At 41.7% G+C, this 20,174-nt stretch overlaps 1 protein-coding gene across 1 annotated transcript in view; it reads left to right on the top strand.

Annotated features, from left to right (window-relative positions):
- GTF3C1 (general transcription factor IIIC subunit 1) overlaps nt 1-20,174 on the top strand; it is a 41,259-nt gene that overhangs the window by 2,951 nt on the left and 18,134 nt on the right. The window contains exons 5-22 of the mRNA XM_066561111.1: nt 536-632; nt 1,093-1,216; nt 4,165-4,320; nt 4,928-5,043; nt 6,057-6,381; nt 7,351-7,562; nt 8,737-8,876; nt 10,522-10,675; nt 11,576-11,679; nt 11,918-12,099; nt 12,453-12,719; nt 13,135-13,280; nt 13,687-13,784; nt 15,301-15,397; nt 16,123-16,300; nt 17,103-17,238; nt 18,196-18,331; nt 20,054-20,135. Coding sequence (XP_066417208.1) covers nt 536-632; nt 1,093-1,216; nt 4,165-4,320; nt 4,928-5,043; nt 6,057-6,381; nt 7,351-7,562; nt 8,737-8,876; nt 10,522-10,675; nt 11,576-11,679; nt 11,918-12,099; nt 12,453-12,719; nt 13,135-13,280; nt 13,687-13,784; nt 15,301-15,397; nt 16,123-16,300; nt 17,103-17,238; nt 18,196-18,331; nt 20,054-20,135 — 2,750 coding nt within the window. The remainder of the gene's footprint in view (nt 1-535; nt 633-1,092; nt 1,217-4,164; nt 4,321-4,927; nt 5,044-6,056; nt 6,382-7,350; nt 7,563-8,736; nt 8,877-10,521; nt 10,676-11,575; nt 11,680-11,917; nt 12,100-12,452; nt 12,720-13,134; nt 13,281-13,686; nt 13,785-15,300; nt 15,398-16,122; nt 16,301-17,102; nt 17,239-18,195; nt 18,332-20,053; nt 20,136-20,174) is intronic.

Here is a 20,174-nt window from a genome sequence, read left to right as displayed (position 1 = left end):
CTTTGACCTTTTACTGTGATGAGGGATTGTTCTGTTGTCACAGAACCATCAAAGTTTCTGGCAATTGATGCTTTCCCGTTTATTAACTCCTTTTCCAAATGTCGGACACCTTAAAACTTGTCTTGGAGCTGTAAACAACAGGTTCTTCTAGTGTCTGTCACCTGCCTGCATAAATACAACTCTTCTTTTTGTAGCACTAATCATTCTGTTCATTTTGACTGCTTTCACTTAAACACATTTCTAGTAGATTTCTTGTTTTGTTTTCCTGTCTTGTTTATGATTAGAACTTGTGCTTCTGTGGGTTGCCAGTGAAATAACAGCTTGGGCTTAGTCATTGTTTCGTCTTTGAGGTCTTTTCTTAGAGACAAATTATCTCATGTGCTATTCACAGGAGGAAAAGAAAACTAGAATTCCTAAACCAATCTTAGAACATTTAGCGTACTTTCTCTAGTGACTGACAGTTTCTAAAGCTACAACTCGTGTTTATGAAGTTATATGCATACTTACATGTAAAATAATTCTCTTTTTTGGTTAGGAGGAGCAAATATGATATTCTGATGGAGAAGCTCTCAAGTATGCTAAGTGCTCGTTCAAACCAGATGGAAACATTAGGAAACTTGAGGGAAGAATTGGTGAGATTAATTTCTCTTTCACATTCTCACTCAGTAGAATCTAGATGCTGAGTATCAAAGGCACTCATTCATACTACCTGCTTCAAAAGTTGCTCAAAATTCTGGACTAGGATAACAAAAGAAGGATCTTAAAAACCTACCAGATCAAGCTGCTGGTGTTGTTTGTCATAGGGAAGCAGTTCTGTTCTAAGCACAATCTCAGAAAAGTTTTGTCAGTGGATGTCATCATGCAGTTCTTACTTTTCCACTTCTGCTGTTTGTGTGGGTGGCAGAGCTGGAGGGGTACAACACACTCAGGAACATCTCAGGTTCTGCACTAGAAGGCTTTGAAGTTTCTGGTGGATATCCTACCCCAAAATATGGTGTTGTGAGAGCAGGTAGTGTGAATGCCTTTGATACCAGTCAGCAGCAGGTGAAGCTTTTGGGCTGCAGTGACTTTTGCCATTTCTCTTTGCATCAGGGCCTTTGTGAGAGAACCTTCAAACGTCTCTATCAGTACATGATGAATGCTGGCCTGGCCAAGGTTGTGTCTGTCCCCTTGCAAGACATAAATCCCAATGGAGGACCCTGCAAGACAAAGAAAGGTCTTGGTTTTACTCTTTTGTTGTGTGATTACATTGATGTCATTCTATCTATGAGCTTCATATCTTAAATTAAAAGAGGTGTAAGTAAAAAATCTGTCCATGCAATCATGTAGATAATTGTGCTACTGAAGTTAAAATGCTGCAGCCCACTTGAATTAAGCAGTTGTTACAGTTTTTTAAGGAGTGAATATCATCAAGTTTGTTGAATATCAATGTACACTGTGGTCTTGGGACCTGGTAAGGCTGCCAAGGTTACCAATACAGAGTAGGAACAAAACTTCAACTTTTAGGTTGAAGTTAAATGACAAATCAATAAACTTGACCAAAAAATACAAAAACTTAATGTTGAAAAGAAGGCTCAATATGAAATAAGTTAAAAAACAGATCATTCTTGCTTATGACTTTTCCTGAAAGTCATGAGAATGCAAAGCTGGTCTGAAAAGTTTCCTATCAAATTATGCAAGTAAGGTCTTACAGTACTTGGAATTCACAGAACACAGAATATTCTGAGTTTGAAGTGACCTCCAAGGACCATTGAGCCCAACTCTTAAGTGAATGGGCTATACAGGGGTCAAACCCACACCCTTGGCATTATTATCTCACCAGCTGAGCTGATAACAGGGTTGAGGTAAGTGAGATACCCAAAATTGCTATCCCAAAAAGCCACAGTCTGCTGAGGGCTAGTTTAATGCATAACCAGCTTTGAATGCCAACTTAATTGGTTCACAGGAACTGCTGATAATTTCCAAACATGTAGTGGAGAGACAAAGAGCAGGATTGCATGATGGAAGGGAACAAAAGAAAGCAACTGTTCTCAGGAAAAGATACAGATAAAACTTGCATGGGGAAAAAAGCACAAGAAGTAATAATGGAAAGTATGAGGAAGGATAGTACCTCCAGTGGAATTAATACAATTCTTGAAGGAAATCTAAACCAAATCCTTAATCACAGAAAATCCTAAGAGGCAGATTTGCAGGGTTTAAAAGAAAATAGTTTTGAAAGATGAAGTGTCTGTTTTAGAGATATAATGAACTGTTTGTGAGAAAAAAAAAATCTGATATGAACTAAACATTGCAAATTACATAGTCTTTGTGAATAGGAGTGATCTTAAAGGAGCAAGTGAAAGAGCAAATAAAACCATGAAAAATTCCAGAAGACAAAAAAGAGTGCTGATTACATGGAGTTGGATTAAGGCTGTCAATAAGACAAATTCCTTCAAATCTTTTAAGTCTGGGGAAAGGAAATTCTCTGTAGGGAAAGTGTATTCTGAACAAAGAGAAGCAGAGGCCAAAAGCAGGTACAGCATCAAACATGGCTGAGAGAGAAATGACCCAGGTCTTTCAGGGGTGTTCTAATGAGCTGCAAACACTTGGAAATAGCACCCAAAAGACCAGACAGCCCTTCTAAAAACAGTTTATAGGCAGTAGTAAAAGCATTTAACTTGCAATTAAGGTATTTACTTAGAAGACAAGAAAATACAAGTCCACTTACAAACCTGGTGTTTTATGCTCTGTCAGAGATGGGCAAAACAGCAGCTGCATTTACTGCTTAAATTTGTTGGGAAAAATGCCACTTGATGAATCTTTCACTTGAATGATAATTCCATCTTACAGATGTAAAAGCTGAAAATCCACAAAAATGCCTTAAAACACTAGGTATTAAAGGAGGATGAATTAATAATAGCTGATTTTCAGCAGAGATCAAGATAGTTTAATCTCTGGAGTTACACAGGAAAGAAGATAGAAATATGTGGGACACACTGAGGATGAAGCCAGAGCATCTGCTATGGGAAGAACATTATTGGGCAGCAGGAGCTAAAGGAAAAGGAACTGATTTGTTTTGGGGGATTTCTTTTCTATGAGGAGTTTTTTTGTTTGTTTGTTTTTTCAAATACTGCTTCCAGTGAAAATTAATGGGCTGTAGAAATACAAAGGATGTAATAACAGTGCTTGCAACCCTACCAAAATGTCAGCACTTAAATCCTAAGCAGCATCCTAGGGAAAGGATTCAGCTTGAGGGAAAAAAATGGAGTCATGTGGGCTGGATCACAGTCACATGGTGAAGTGACAGTGGGTTAACTTTGTGTCAGCTGGGCATCAGCAACTGCTCAGATACATAAACACAAGATAAAATTCATCAGCTGAAACCTTAGTGATTCCAGCTAAAGCCTTCACCTGGCCTTTTCACAGCAGTGTGTAGCAGAGGAATGGCTGGAGATGTTCTCCCCAGTGCTGCAGGATGAACTGGCTGCTGCTGCAGCTCCTGAATCACTGCAATTTGCCAGAGTGGCAGAGTCCAGTAACCCCAACTGCTGTGAAGGGTCCAGCAGGAGCTCAGTGACACTGAGGAGAGCAGGAACTCAGCTCTCCTGCAGCCATCTGTCCTCACTCTGCCCTTTGCTGGGAGGTCCCAGTGAGTGGAGAATTTGCACAGCACAGCTGATGGACAGGAACAAGCTAAGATGTGGAATTAAGTCAACAAGAATCTTGTGGCTGGTGGGCAGCAGTGTGTTCTGTCCTTGTAAAAAGGAAAGGGTTAATATCCAGTGAGTGAGCTCCCAGTCAAATAAGTGTTCTCCAGCTGTAATTCTGGGCATCAGCACTTAATCCCTCCATTGATTTATTTATGCTGTGAAAGTTTCTCCCCCTGGACAGTCCTAGCATTGGCACAGATGTGAAGGTTTGGAGCACCTCAAAAATTCACCTGATTGCCAGATTCATACAAAGATTCATACAAAGATTCATACAAAGGGATTCATGCAAAGATTCATACAAAGGGATTCATACAAAGCTGTTGCAAACCTTTCCTAGAAATACCCAGCTCTCTTTAATCATTTGCTCCCCATTGCACTGCTACTTCTTCATGTTGAGAAAAAAGTCAAATTGTTTGAAGCAGTGCACACCCCCTGCACTTTGTTAGAAGTTGTTACTAACACTCATTTTTCACAGGGACTGATGTCATGGTCCGTTGCCTTAAACTGCTGAAGGAATTTCGGAAGAAAATGGAAGATTATCATGATGATGATGAAGAGATCATCACAAAAGTGGTTCAGCCTGTGGATATTGTTTGTGAAAGGGATATGCTCACCCAGGCTTATCAGTTAAGTAGGTGATTTAAGACACCTGAAGACTTTTCCCATTACCTCCTTACTCCTTGTAGTATAAAAGAAATGTGTATATTGCAAGTGGTTTTACATTCTGGTTGCTTTTGTATCAGAAAGTGTCATTTTTTCATAGCAAAATGAGCTTTAAATCCAGATTAGACTGGAGATGCTGCCACCTGTTAGCCCTTCCTGGAAGCTTAGCAACTACCCAGCAGAAACAGGATGTTTTGATGGGATGAGAAAAGATGAAGCAAACAGTGTTCATTATTCTCCTATCTCTTTTCCTTTCCAAATGGAGAAATTAATATCTAACTGTGGAAAGCTGCCAGGGAAGAAAAATCATCCATGCTTCTAATTTGTAGCTGTCACCTCCATACCTCATTCTGCTGGGCACTGCTTCATGTAAAATTGTGCTTTATGACAGTATTTGGCTGAATACTTTATGTGTCTGTAAAACTGTCTTTAGTTAGTGGGGAATCTTAAATTTAATATTCTGGCATATAGTGTTGTTCAGGGAAATATTAATGTACATAGAAATAGATATATATATAAAATTCAGTCAGATTCTTTCCCTGAGATATTGTTTTTTGTTTTTCTTTCTGCAACAGTTGAAAGTAGAGGAACCAAAGGTATTTCTCAGGCTGAACTTCGCCTGGCTATGAATGTGGGGAAGCTGGAAGCCAGGATGCTCTGTCGTCTTCTGGAGAGGTACAAAGTTGTCAAGGTAAGGCTAAAATAAAATAATTCAGATACTTTTTGAAACTGAAGGTACAATTTTGGTTATTTTGGGAATAACACTGTTAACCTTAAACATTAGAAACAGCAGAGATTTGAGAATGACAGTGGGAGAGTCCTGGTAAGATTGAAAAGAGAATTAATTCAGTTGAGGAAAAAGTGTGTAAGGCAAGGGTTTCAGTATTAGGATTGCAACCTGCTCTAATCAGAGCACTGAAGAATCTTCTCAAAGACCCTCTGTCCATGTAAGATCATTAATCTACTTCCCTTTTGAAAATACCAGGAAATTTGGAGCAAAACAGTTACTTCTCTAGGAGTTATGGTTACACTTCTTATTTCCAGATATTTCAGTGGTTTTTTATTTCACTAGACAAGTCCAGATGTCATGTCTTGCATGCCCAATAGTCCCTTTCCACAAAGGCAGGATAATTGCCATCTTCCCTCAATGGGGAATTTTTTTTGAAAAATCTTGTCATTTAATAGAATGTTCTGTAGAGTTAAAAACAAGCTGTATAAACCATTGGAATATCTAACATATTTTCCCCCAGTCAGCTGTGAAAATGAAATCTTCCCTTATTGATTAGTGGAGTGTGTGAGTTTGTAGATCCCTGCTGGAGCAGACAGGGCAGATTTCCACTGAAGTCTGAGTCACTCAGGGAGCTGCAGTGCCCTTATTTCACAAACATTTTTGTTCTGAAAAAAATTGATTTCCACTCTGAATACACACAGTTTGTTCTTCCTCAGACTTTTCTCCATCCCACATACCGTAGGAGTTTCATTCTAATGCACTGGTAATGTAGATTTGTTTATTTTTCAAGCACAGAATTCCTTTTGATTTCTCTACATGAAGGTTAGGGACATTTTTGTTACTTAAAAAAATAATATTATATCTTTTGATGGGTGGGGAATAACACTGAGAACATTTTCCCTCTGTTGATGCTGGAGAACACTGATAGAATGGAGAAGCAAGGTGGTAAAATAACATTCCAACTGTTTCCTCAGGGTTTTATGGAGGATGAAGGTCGGCAAAGGACAACAAAATACATTTCCTACATTTTTGCAGAGGAGAGTGATTTGAACCGTCAGTTTGAGAGGGAGAAGGCCAGGAGTGAGCAGCTGGCTACAGTTACTTTGGCTCTGGTGCCAGAAGATTCCCCACCTGTGGAAGATGCATCTCCTGGAGGAGAGGAGGCTGTGGCCTCAGAGTCTGACCATGAGGAAGAAGGGAAGGACAGGAAGAAGAGAGGAAAAGCTCAAAAAGCCAACTCTGGTTCTCCAGTGAAATCACATGTCCAAGATGATGTCCAGCAGACAACACCAGCCAAAGGTAATTTGTGATTTGCAAATCTGGAGAGCAACCTGCATTTTTCTTATGGGTCATTTCATTAAAGAACAAATAACATGTTATTAGCTTCCATTATGGCTTTTGGCCATATATTTATTTTTAAGCCTGTTTGGTTATTTCCCTGCTTTGCCCCCAAATTGTTCTGGTTTGAAACACCAGGTGTGGTAACCTCTGGAGACTGTCAGGGCTGAAGTGTGGCCTGCTGTCTGTGTCCCAGTAGTGTTTGTGCTGCCTCTCCTGACCCCATGCCATGTCTCCCCTTTTCCCTGAGCTCACACACTGTGCTCCTTGGATATTCAAGGCTGGGATGACTTCACCCATAGCCTTACTCACCTGAGTATTTTGTAACAAAAATATCTTGACCCCAGAAGTCACCTCAGCTTGTTCTTCAGTTATCTGGAACATGTTAATGTGAAAGCTACCAGCCTGTGGGGGACATATTTAAAAAGACATAGTGGGGGGGTTTTTTACTTAATTTTTTAAACCCATTTAGATATTCCTACAACTTCTCTGATAAACTCCAATGTAAGAGAGGAGATCTCTGTTTTTTCTATATAGATTATCTTTGGAGTAGTATTAAATTCTTATTCTGCTTTGAGTCAGAAGAGTCATGTTTCTGACAGAGCTTGAGAATCTTTGAGACAGAAACTCTCCTTTCTTCAGACAGCAGTTTCTGGATAAACCCTTCATGACTTTCCAAGCTGTGAAAAGGTTTCTGGGTGGAGAGAATTATTTGATGACAGAGAGTTCACTTTTTTTTTTAGCTTAACTTTTGGAGGCTGAATGCAGTCTTTCATGGTCAAACCACTGCTTCCAGCAGGGCAGAATGTATGAAAAGTGCAGCAGAATGCTTTTAAGTGCAGCTTCCTGGGTAGATGGGAGAATGCCTCTTAGAGAGAAAGCTGAGCAGGGAGAGCAGAACAATTACAAGCTTTTTTGTTCTCAAACCAGGCTCAAAGCCAGCAGCTGTGAAGTCTCAGGGAAAGAGGCAGCCTTCCCCTCAAATTCTTGAAGATCCTGAGGAGCTCCCAGACAGCATTTCAGGGGATAGTTCTACTTTGGGAACTCTAAAGCAGGAGTCCAGTGTTTCTACCTGTGCTCATCCCACGGATGAAGATGGAGATGTGGCTGAGGTGGAGGAAGTCAGACTTGAAGATCCTAAGGTAAGATCACATGTCTTAATATCTTCTTGTTGATACAGCTGCCTGAGCATGTTTTGTACTCTTATAGCAAATCCTCAAACTAGAGGTTTTGTATTTATTTATCAAATTATTTTGGGATTTTTTTAAATTAATTTCAAAGTACATTCATATTTTGGCTGCACTGCATTGTAAATGTAAGTGAAAATTTTTCCAGGTGATAGGAGGGTAGATGTCCAAAACACAGTTCTGGGTTAGTTCCCTGGTGCCCTCCAAATTGTGTGCTGAATGAATGCATGTCATAGCTTAATGTAGCACACAAGGGCTGCTTATCATCCCCTGTCTGCCTTCCTGGGAAGTGGAGATAAGAGACAATCTTCATCTGAGGAGTTCATTATAAATAAATCCATCCAAACGGGTGTCGCTATAGGACACAAAATAACATGACATGTTCTTCCAAGGTAAAAAGAGCATGTTTAATTTCTGACTCCAACATTTATAGATTTCCAAAAGTGACAGTGGATTGGAGGGTGACAGTGCCACCTCTCCAATGACACTGGACAAACCAACAGTCCATCAAATTTCTCCTCTGTGACAGCGTTCACAGGGGTCTTAGGATGAGGGAAGAGATGAGGATCTGACTCCATGTTTCAGAAGCCTTGATTTATTATTTTATGATCTATATTATTATCATAATATAACATATTATGATATATATTATTATCATATTTATATATGATATATAAAATATATTTTATGATATATATTACATTAAAACTATACTAAAAGAATAGAAGAAAGGATTTCATCAGAAGGCTAGCTAAGAATAGAATAGGAAAGAATGATAACAAAGGTTTGTGGCTCAGACTCTCTGTCCGAGCAGCTGACTGTGATTGGCCATTAATTAGAAACAACCAACATGGGCCAATCCCAGATGAACCTGTTGCATTCCACAACAGCAGATAATCAGTGTTTACATTTTGTTCCTGAGGCCTCTCAGCTTCTCAGGAGGAAAAGATGTCTGTGACACTCCTCTTCCATAAAAGAATGTGAAACAAGTGTGTGAGAAAGTTCGTTACAAGAATGTAAACATCAGAAAGCTTAGAAAAACTTCAAAAATCAGGGTGACAGATGGGGAATTGCTCAGCTGCAGACAGGCTGGCTGATGTCCCCTTGTGCTGTGCTGTGCTGTCCCCAGAAGCCCTGTGGCCCCAGGAAGGAGAAGCGCTGCAAGGCGGCGGCGCTGGAGAGGCCCCATGAGACCTACAGGCTGCTGAAACGCCGCAACCTCATCGTGGAGGCCGTGAGGAACCTGCGCCTCATCGAGAGCCTCTTCACGTGAGCCAGGGCTGAGCCTCCTCTCTGGGGTGCTGGGAGCACTGGGGGCTTGTTCCTTCTGCCTTGGCTTGTCCCTGCTGGCACCGTTGCTGTAAGGATGGAGAGGGCGGTTGAATCTTAATCAGCTCTTTGGAAGCAGCAATAGTCCATGCAGATAATTACACAAGAGTGCTTTCATTTGTTCCATGTCTCATAAATACACATCAAAGAACTTATTTATCCCTTCACTTATTTATCCCTTAACAGTGTGCCAAACTTGGGATCACTGTGACCCCAGTCACTGTAAGGTACAGCCCTTCCCTGCTGCAGGATTCTTGCATCTGCATCAGTTTTATCTCATCTTTGTTCATGTGTTGTTCTGTATGGACTGGAGAGACTCAGGTTTTCATGTCGCTGCTCACTGGCATCCTAGCAAGGCCCTCAAAGTTTGCTTGTCAGTGCAGTTTTATGTGGTGTTATATCTCTTCTCCTAACACCTTATCTAAGCTGGAGATACTTCCCTAAATGTTATAATGTCTTTCAGCCCTTTAAGATTTCGTCTCCAAAAAGAAATGGGAATTCTGGTGCTCTGCTGGATCCTAAATTGGCAGTGCTGTGTTGTCACAAATAGTGTTGCACCATCCATCTTCTGTGTCAGCACAGAAGATCCTGGCATGTCAGTGTACCCAGGGCTGCTTGCTGTAGGAATTAAGTAAGAAATCATGGCCTCACTCTCCTCTGGTCTGAGAATTTTGAAACCTTCTGTCACCTTGTTTAATTGCAGAGTGTTACAAAATTAGAGCCTCATCTGGCACCAGCCTCAGCAGTGATTGATTGAGTCTCATCCAAGCACAGGCTTGGAAGCTATTTCAGGTCTCTGCTGTCCCTTCAGTGCTGCCAACAGGTTCCTCACAGGTTCCTCAGAATCAGTGGAAGTTCTCTGCCAAGGATATTTACTGGTGTTTGCCTTCCATTTGTTAATTACCAGGATGTGGTAATCTTTTGGGACAGTTGATGTCTGTGTGTACCTTAAGTTATTGCTTCATTCCCTTGTTATGTGCCAGGTATTTTTCAGAATTGATTCCCCAGGAGCCCGGAATTAGGGCCTGGGACATTTGTGGGAAAGTGCATGGGAACAGGCACGGGGGGAGAGTAAGGTGTGAGCACACCCCTGCCAACTGTGGCAAGGGAAGAAGGGAGAAGGGAGCTGGCTTCACATGGTGGGATATGTGTGTCTGTATCCATGTTGTGAATGCAGGAGTCATTTCTGTGCTCTGAAACCACTGATTAAACCTTTTCTGCCTCAAGCTGAACTGAGCTCACAACTGCAAGAACTGACTGCATTTGTTAAATCCCAACTAAAAAAGCTGTAGGTTTTCCTGACCTTAGGGAGGCTGCAGTCATAATTGCACTGTAGCCATGCACAGGGGAATCAGACATTGAGAATTTGCTGTCATCAGAACAGCAGTTCTCCCCTAACAAGGGAAAGATTGAGTACAAAGAAAATAGAGCTGAAATGCAAAGGAAAGTTCCCAGTTGTCTCAAGCAAAAGGGAAGAGGGAGCAGGGAAGGAAATGGCCATTAACCCCACATCCTCTAACCAACCACTTAGGCAATTTGGAGCATTGCTGGCCTTAAAATGCAAGGTATCTTTGGCATCTTTCAGACTTCAGAAGATGGTGATGGATCAAGAGAAGCAAGAGGGTGTCTCCACCAAGTGCTGCAAGAAGTCCATCGTGCGGCTGGTGCAGAGGCTGGCGCGGGACGGGCTCCTCAGGCTCTACCGCACCACGGTCATCCAGGATGGCATCAGCAAAAAGGTGACAGCACAGACACAGCCTTCAGCTCACTTCTCACTGTGCCCTGGGCCTTTTTGCTGGAATGCATGGCTGACTTCACTTCTTATAGCAGAGCCCACAGGGGAGCTACCCAGAGGCTTCATGTCAAACTAAGCTACTGTGAGAGCCAGATCGCTGCTTTCTGTTATTGGGCTGCAGATAATTGAGACCAAGGAATAGGCCAGAGATCAAAGTCTCTGAATCTCTCTTCCCAGAGATTCTGCTGCTTATCTGTTCTGTGATTCATGGTTCTTTCTCTGCACTGCCAGGCTGCACCAAAAATCTGTTTAATCCCTTTTGAAAGCCAAGAGTGTGTGAAAAATCCTCAGTGAGCTTCTGAGTTGAAATTTATAGAATGTGATTTTTAATTTTAAAACAAAAACCTACTGTTACTGAGGTTTATGGAAGTCAGTGGTTGTAGAGCTGAGACTTGTCACTTACTCTAGTGTGAAGTGCTCATAAGCACAGAATTGAATGCACTGAAAATGACCTGCTGCATAATTAGTGTAGAGCACATACGAAATCTCACCAATCTGAATTGTGTGTGTGCTTTCAGCAGCAATACATGTTAGCTTGGCCTTTCACCTAATGAGCTCTGACTTTTCATTTTTCCCCCTCAGCGTAATATTTACAAGTCAAAGTACTTGTTTCTCAGATATTTCAGCTTTTAAAAACCCAAACCCCAAGGTCTGTAGAAATGTCATTAGCAGTTTATTGGTACGAAGACCATGTACTTTGACCTCTTGTTTAATACAAAGTAGCAACAGGAATTTTCATCCAAAAATGAAATCAATTAACTGTTAATCTCAGGTGATTATGCATCTGATTAAGAGCCAGTATCTCCATAGACACCTTTTGTTTGTGTTGTGCTGCTGTGGACAGGTGGAGTTTGTTGTGCACCCCTCAGTGAGTCCCAGTGATCCCCTGGTGAAAAGCGCCATCGAGCAGGTGCGGTTCCGCATCTCCAACTCCAGCACTGCAAACAGGCAAGTCTGGCATGGCCTGGGGGAGCTTGGCTTATCCAGGGTATGCAAAAATATGCAGAGGAAATAAACACAAGGTAAGCAAAAAAAAAAAAAAAGCCAAACAAACAACCTGTTCTTTAGCAACAGAGAAATGGAAGCACGAAGCTGAGGCGACGTGCTGAAATCTCCTGAAGTCAGGGAAGAACAGGAATTGAGCTCTGCTTATTTTTTACCTAAGTGCTGTGTGGTTTTACTACAGGATTAAAGTCCCCCAGACACCAACATCCCAGGAGCGTGGTGAGGAGGAAAACCAGGGACAAGAGGCAGTTCCTGACTCAGGAAATGCACAAGAAAGCTCATGCAAAGCTGATAATAGTCGGGGAGGAAAAACTGATGATAAAATGGCCATAGCACAGCTAAAGAGCTATCATCCTGTTACAGGTACAGCCAGCTTTGGGGTTTCTGTCATCCTTCACCTTCCCATTTATTATTAATAATAATGTCCAGATGTCTCCTAAGATACAATTTTTTTTTTCTCCTCCTATAGAAATAAAATTGGATTTATATTAAACCAGTCTAACTTATCCAATGTTTTCTTAGCTGCTTGTGGTTTCTACAATTGTGAACTGGAGCATTTGTATTTACTACTACTTCTTTACTATTTGTAATTTACTTTTGCTTTCAACTGCCCATCTTCTCTTCCACTTTACTTCATATTATTTTTGTGCAGGGAGCTGTTTCTCCTGCTCTAATCCTCTTCTTGTTTCTATTTGGTCTTTAATCTTCCCTCCCAGTTCCAGGACTTGGACGTTCTCTTGGCTTTCTTCCCAAAATGCCCCGTTTAAGAATGGTCCACATGTTCCTCTGGTACTTAATTTATGGACACCCTTTAAATGAAACACGGCAAAAAGGAGGAAATGATGGTGAGAAAACAAAAGGGCTGGATGAGAATGCAGCTGTAATTGAAGCACAACCAGATGGGACCTTAGAAATTGTGACAACTGTGGTGAATCCTGAGAGCTCTGCACAAGAGACAGAAGTAGATCTGTCTAATCAAACAGGTAAGAAGTGGCACATCCTGACTTAATTACAGTCCTTACCGTGGTTCAACACTGCAAAACAGATAAAAGTCTACTTCAGAAAGGTTTGAAGATCAAGGGTTTAGAGAATTTTCAGGCCATTTTGGATTTTCAGCTGTGACCTGCCAGTTGTGTTGTGCTTGAGCAGTCCCAGAGAGACTCTTGGTGTGAGTGTGGCTTTGGTGTGCCTGAGGCTGTGTTCTTTTGGCAGTGTAGAGACTCTTGGTGTGAGTGTGGCTTTGGTGTGCCTGAGGCTGTGTTCTTTTGGCAGTGTAGAGACTCTTGGTGTGTGAGTGTTGGCTTTGGTGTGCCTGAGGCTGTGTTCTTTTGGCAGTGTAGAGACTCTTGGTGTGTGAGTGTTGGCTTTGGTGTGCCTGAGGCTGTGCTCTTTTGGCAGTGTACGTGGATGACTCCTCCTGGATGCGTTACATCCCTCCCCTGCCCGTGCACAGGGAGTTTGGCTTTGGATGGGCTCTGGTCAGTGACATCCTCCTCTGCTTGCCTCTCTCAGTCTTTGTTCAGATTGTACAAGTCAGCTACAAGGTAAGGTGCTCTTTTGTTTCCCTTCAATGTCTGATGATGGCAGCTGTACCTATAGGCTGGAACAAATATTCCCTTAATCTGTTTTAGCAAAACTAGACCCTGGAGAGGAGAGGAGACACTTCAGTCTTTTACAGAAAAAGTAGTTAGTTGCTTTTCACAGGCTCACTGAAAAAAAATGCATAGCCCTGTAATACTGCAAATTTTAAAGCTACTATTTTGCCAAGAGCTTTTTATAATCTCACTGAATCCTCTGCCTTATTGATTAACAAGAATAATGTTTAAGCATTTTACAAAAGCAGTAAGGTTTACTTAGAAAATATTTTAGTAGGCAATTCTGGAAGCAAAGCTTTATACTTGGGGGGATAGCTACGTTTTGCATTTTGATTAACTTCTAAAATAATTCTAGGTGGAAGGTCTGGAAGATTTTTTAAATGATCCACTAAAAAAGCACACTCTGATCAGATTTCTTCCAAGGTCAGTCCGACAGCAGCTCCTCTACAAAAGGTAAGCAGCTGAGTCAAAATAAGAGGCTCTAGAGAAGAACTAACAGTGGGTGGTTGTTTTCTCAGTTATTTCCTGTCTGTGTCAAAGAGAACTGTGGCTCTTAAGACAAGGACCATCAATCCTCAAAGGATAGTGTGCCAAACTGTATTTTTCTCTCCCAAATAGAAGGTAATAAGAAACTAATAAACAATATTCATGTATGCTGTCAGGCAGTGCTTGAGAGCTGGGAGGTTCTGTCCTTCATAACTCATGAGCAGGATGTTGCTTCTTTATAAAACACACTCCAGACTGCTGCTAAATTCAGAATTTAATAGGGTCTAAGTGTTGCTGTCCTTCATAAATCTTTCCAGAGGTGCCACATTTCCCAGCTCCTGCCTCTCACACATTCAGTTTCTCCTCATACTCTCCGTGGCACATCTGCCATGGTTTGCCATTTCTCTTCCAGGAGATGTAAAACTTGAGGTTGGACTGAAGAAAGGAAAGTGATGTGAATGTGTGGAATGAAGAGCACCATGCTAGTTTTCCCCAGAAAGGCACTGCAGACAATTTGTGAATGGTTGGAGGTTTATATGACATTTTCCAAACCTGCAAATGTGCCTTTGGTGAGGGAGCAGGGCTGGGCAGTATCAGCAGCCAAGGCTCATGGGCAGCCCAGGTTTGCAATTCCAGACCTATTGTTAAATCTTAGCAATTAGAAACTGGATTGATGGCATTTTCTGAAATCTGCAGGTTCCATCTGATGGGGTGATGCAAAACAATATGACACATAACCAAGCTGTCTCTTCAGCCTCCTTTCACTAAAACTTCTAACTGAGCCAAATTTCTAAGCTTGATCTTTCTGACCCCCAGAGAAAACTCCTGCCAAAATCCAACTCCCGTTTAACTGCATTTAATTAGATCTTAGTGAAGTTAAATGTGGGCAAAGCTAATTTTTTACAAACTGTCTCAGAGCCTAAATCTTGCAGAAGGTTCCTACAGCTGCCAGGATTTTGCCATAGATGTAGGTATGCAGGATGGAAAATGCTGCACTTTTTGCACTGCCAAAGCTTTGAGCAACTGAGAGCAGTTTCTTGGAGAGGTGATTCTAAACAATCTGAACTCCTCAAATCATTGCCCAGTTCTCCATACATACATGGAGAAGGCCTGTACTTAGCAGTCATGTTTTCTTACTCCTGTCTTCTTTACATAACATGAAATCGTCTGCAGATCTGCTGTTGACCATATTTCATTCATTTTTACATATGTTATTTCTGGCTAATTTTCTTTCTTGCTAGAAAAATTTTGCTTAGTGTTTGACTAAAATACTAAGTTTGTGATTTTAGGAGAGGAAGTTTGGACCCTTGGGGTATTCCATGTTTTCCATAGGCTGATAATTCAAGCAAAAAGACCACTTCAGAAATTCTATAACTCAGTGGTTTGCTGAAAGCTCAGGTTGCTACATGAAAATGTTGGATTTTCTGGTATCACTTCTCTATTTTCATGAGTGCTAATTGTAACACTCCTACCATTGCTACAGGAGGTACATCTTCTCAGTGGTAGAAAACCTTCAGAGATTATGTTACATGGGACTGCTGCAGTTTGGCCCAACAGAGAAGTTTCAAGACAAAGATCAGGTAATTAAAAAAAAAAATTAAAGGCAGTTACTCTTCATGAATCTTTCAAGATGTGGGGTTCATCATTACCTTAAATAAAGTACTGATGCTTCAGAGGTATGTGCAAACCTCAGATCCAAGTGATACTGTAAGTTTTGCAGATAATTTTTCACCTCTTTTCTCTGGAAGGGAACTACTCACATGCATAATGCTGAACACTGCACACAATAACGACCCAGGAGGTCCCAGACTGACAAGACTTAATGAAAAATGAGTATGACACATTCTCTTCCATCAAGCTGTTAAGCCTGGATGTCTGACACAGAATAAAGGCACTGATCAGAGTAAAATAATGAGATTCATATGCATCTTTTTAGATAGAGAGCACTTGCAAAGGAGAAAGCAAATCAGACTTTATGAGGATAAGAAAGGTAATGAGGCCCCAAACACATCCACTCAAATCCCAAGTGAGGACTTGCAGGAAATAGCCACTCTCTGGAAACTTGGAATATCCTGTGCACAAGGGAGAAAAGAAACTGTTCTAAATCTAGAAAGGAAATTTCTGAATTGCTGTCAAGGGAGTTTGGGAATACAGTGCAATAGTGTGGGAATGGGTGTGGCCTCTGTCCGAGCAGTGGCTAAAAACAACAAAGACAGAAACTGTCCAGTCCTAACCCAGCTGGTGTGTCCTGCTAATGAGGCAGCTTCAGTGATGTTTACAGCCTGAGCTGTGCTCTGTGTGGCAGGTGTTTGTGTACATGAAGAGAAATGCTGTGATTGTGGACACCACCATCTGTGACCTGCACTACAACCTGGCCCAGAGCAGCCGCCCCTTCGAGCGCCGCTCCTACGTCCTCAACACCCTGCAGGACGTGGAGAACTTCTGGTTTGATCTGCAGTGTGTCTGCCTGAACACACCCCTGGGTATGGCACACTTGGATCCCCTGAGCACCCTCTCTGCCCCTTCTGGGCACATCCCAGTTCCTCTTCCCTTCCTAGAACTTGAGCCAGGCTCTGGTTTTCTGTCAGATGCTGATGCCTGACGGGCAGGAAGAATGATGTGCAGAACTCCATGGTATCAGAAGGCTTATTAATTACTTTATTATACTATATTATACTAAAACTATATTACATTATTTTACACTAACAAGAACTATACTAACTAACTAGAAAACCCATGACTCTCTGCCCAAGAGTCCTGACACACACATATGGATCCAGTTGGTCAATGAATCCCAAACACCATCACCAGAATCCAATCAAGCAATCACCTCGGGTAAACAATCTCCAGAACACATTCCACATGGGCACAAACACAGGAGTGCCATTGTTTTGATCATTCTTTTCTCTGCTTCTCTCACAGCTTCTCTCAGGAGAAATCTGAGAAAGCTAAATCTCTCTCTGTTCAGAGGGCATGTGAATACCACAGTTTTCCACTTCTACTGTTTTGGAACGTTGTCCTGTGCATCATAAAAAAAAAAAGTTGGGAGCTGTGTCCATATAATTGTATAAAGTTGTGATCCACTTGTGTTCAAAGCATTGCTGCCCTGTTGGAAGTATCAAAGTTGACAGTAGCCCTTCTCTGTGAGAAGCAGGCATGTTGTATTTAGAAGGGGTAAGAATGGCAGTACTATGTGGGAGCAGTAGTTTGCCAGAGCAAGGTGGATTGAAGGTAAGTTGAATTCTGAGCTGTCATGCTGAGAGTGAAACCCCTTTGTCTGTCCAGGAGTTGTCCGCTGCCCTCGGACAAAGAGGAGCAACCTTGCAGGGGAGGAGAGTGCCCTGGACGTGGAGAAGGAGCAGGAGTCAGCAGTGAACAAACACAACCTGGAAAGGAAGTGTGCCATGCTGGAGTACACCACGTAGGTGCTGCAGCAGGGCAGGCCAGAGGGGCTGTGCAGGGGTTCAGGATGTTCCTCAGTAGCAAAAGCCCTTGAGTCTGGAGCATCTCAGCTGGGTGTTCTGTGGAGTTCAGAGCTGAAATGAGTCCAAGGAGATGGAGTTCTGCTTTTTGTTCCCAATAACTTGGCTGACAAACAGGTTATGTGGTAGAGGGATGGGATGAGCAGATTGGGATTTCTTTCCAGAGCAGTACTGATGTGTGTTGCAAGAGTCCTGAGGAGAGCAGAGTTGGGAGGGAGGGAAGGCTTCCCTGATCCTGTGCTTTTTATCATGGTATCTCAGGTAGCTTCAGCAGTCCCCCAGTGCCACAGCCTGAATTCTGTCCCTTTGTGCTACACTTGCCTGTAATTGGTTGCAGATTAATTTCTAATGTGCCCTGTGATCTGGAGGTGATCTCTGGAGCATTTAATCTTCTGCCTAATCACACCCAGAATACCTGGGAGGGTTACATGCTCACAACATCTGACAGCCAGCAGAACCCTAGCTAATTTTTTTTGATTGTGTTGTGCACTGTGGTTTAGCTCTGTCAATATTCCATTCTGTTTCAAGAAACAGTCTGTTTAAAAGTATTTTCAGTTAGTTCCATGTTGCAGGTAAATATATCAAGTTACCTTGAAAAAAATAATGGAGTTGAGGGACCCAATTCCACTGATCCTTGCTTGAACTTGCATATGGTCTCTTAGTGTGGCAGTAAATCTTTTAAATTGGATTTCTGGTGTTTACTTACAGTTAGGCTGGGAGTGACTGTGACATCTTTGAGAAAGAAACAGTTTTGGGATGTAATTAATGGTGTAATATTACCCCCTAAACTGGGAGGGCAAGGGGAGAGTTCTGCACATTGCACACACACCAGTAAGAGCTCTGAGAAGGAATCTGCACAAAATAATTCCTGTGGGTTTTGTTCCTCTTGCTGGTAGAGGCAGCAGAGAGGTGGTTGATGATGGATCCATCCCTGGAGATGGGCTGGGAGCTGCAGGTCTGGATTCCAGCTTTTATGGGCATCTGAAACGCAACTGGATCTGGACAAGCTACATCATCAACAAGACCAGGAAGGTGGGTATTTTAAAATTTATAAACTGTAGTCACTTCTCCAAATTTTAATGTTCTTAAGGTTGAGGTAGTGACACCAAATTCTGTTTGCATGCTCTCAGTAAGGATTTACAGCACTGGAACGAAATGAGTGCCAAATGTTGTCAAATCTTGGTGCTGAAGGGAATGAAAGAATTGGACATAAATTTTATTTGAAAACTGAGTTTTGAATTTGTTAATACATTCAACCAAAGGAGAAATACTTCCATGAGTGAGCAGTTCACACTACTCAGTGGTTCCTCTTGCCTTTCTGGAGCATAGGAGTTGTCAGACAAAAAGCAGAACATCCAAAACAAGGAAATACACGAGGAAAAATATTTTTAAAAAATAGGGAGCCCAACACATGCAAATCAGAATTCTGGCTAATGTCCTGTCTCTGATGGAAGCTTGTAAGAGCAAGGGATATTTCCTCAGAATGCTCTCCCAGCTGTCTGCAATTTTGGCTCAAGGCCATTCTAAATCTGGGACTGATGTTTCAAAGCAGTAATAGCTTTTTTCTTTTAGTATTAATATGTCTGGTTTTTGAGCATATATAAGTCTTTACTATCCCCAGCCTCCTGTAGCAAAGTGTTTCAAATTCCTGCTATGTGCCACCACTTCTTTTGATGCCTTAAGCTCCCCAGTAATTGAAGAACTGAGGGAAGCTGTGAAAAATACATTCTTCATTTTTCTTACTGTTTCACTGGATTTTTGTAAACATCTCTCATGTCTCTCATATTCATCTCCTTTTTTTAAGACTGACATCTGCCATTCCCAGCATGGAACTGTCCTGTCTTTAATCATTCTTGCTACCTTTATTTTAATCTGTGATAGTTCCACTTGTCCTTTTTAAGGTGGAAATACAATCTGAGAGTGCTTTAAGGTTGTGGCCAAGCACAGATTTTTGCAGCTGCTTAGTGTTGCTTAACTTCCCTAGGAATTCCAAACATTTCCTTTGCTTTTTCACCATTGCCAGGCACTGAGCAGGGACTTTCACAGAGCTGCCTGTAATTACTCTCCCCTAAGCAGTGCACAAATCAAGGCCTATCAATGGATGTAAAATTAAGGTGCTAATTTATTTCCCTCAGGCAGGATCATTTCACTCTTAATTCTGTCTGCTGTTCAGTCACCTCATTGCTGAGCAGTAACACAACCTCCAACAGCTCTTTCCTCTCTGCTTTCCTCTCCACATCTTGTGACCACCTTCTGCCCCCAACAAGAGAAATGGGTTTAGCAGAGAATGGCAAAACTCCCAACACATTGCAGTTGCTTCAGGCTCAGATTTAGGATGGGCAGAATGTGCTATAGGAGGCATTTACTCAGTGTTTGTGTTTGCATTTTGGTTTTGTGCTTTTCAGAAGTTCCTTTGGAATATCAAATGCTAGCACTGTTTTACAGCAAACTCTGCTCAGCCTCTGCAGCAATGAAATAATCAAGTATTTCTTTTCCAGTAATTACTGCTTTTAACCTGAGGACGTTTCTAACCTTCACAGTCTAGTGGTCATTCCAGGGTGATTAAAGAAAAGTTTTGGAGCCATTTTAATGTGTGGTAGTAATAATACAAATGAGTTCTATCTTATAGCCAAGGATCTTTTGCTTTAAACTGAAAATTTATTGCTGACACTACTGAGATTATAAAAGTAGATTGTTGTTAAAACCAGTGCACCCCTTTTGTATGTCACCTTTTTTAAAGTTGTGTTGTCTTAGGAAAATACAGTTCCTGAAAATGGGCTGACAGCAAGACTCCCAGCCTTCCTCACCAAACACTCCCTGCCACTCAGTACTGGAGGTAAGGCCTGAGACTGTGCCACAGCTCCTCCTGCCTTTG

Source organism: Molothrus aeneus, chromosome 16, assembly GCF_037042795.1.
Source record: "Molothrus aeneus isolate 106 chromosome 16, BPBGC_Maene_1.0, whole genome shotgun sequence".
Taxonomy (NCBI): domain Eukaryota; kingdom Metazoa; phylum Chordata; class Aves; order Passeriformes; family Icteridae; genus Molothrus; species Molothrus aeneus.
The sequence above is the reverse complement of the archived record's forward strand: the minus strand, read 5'-3'. Positions and strand labels throughout refer to the sequence as shown.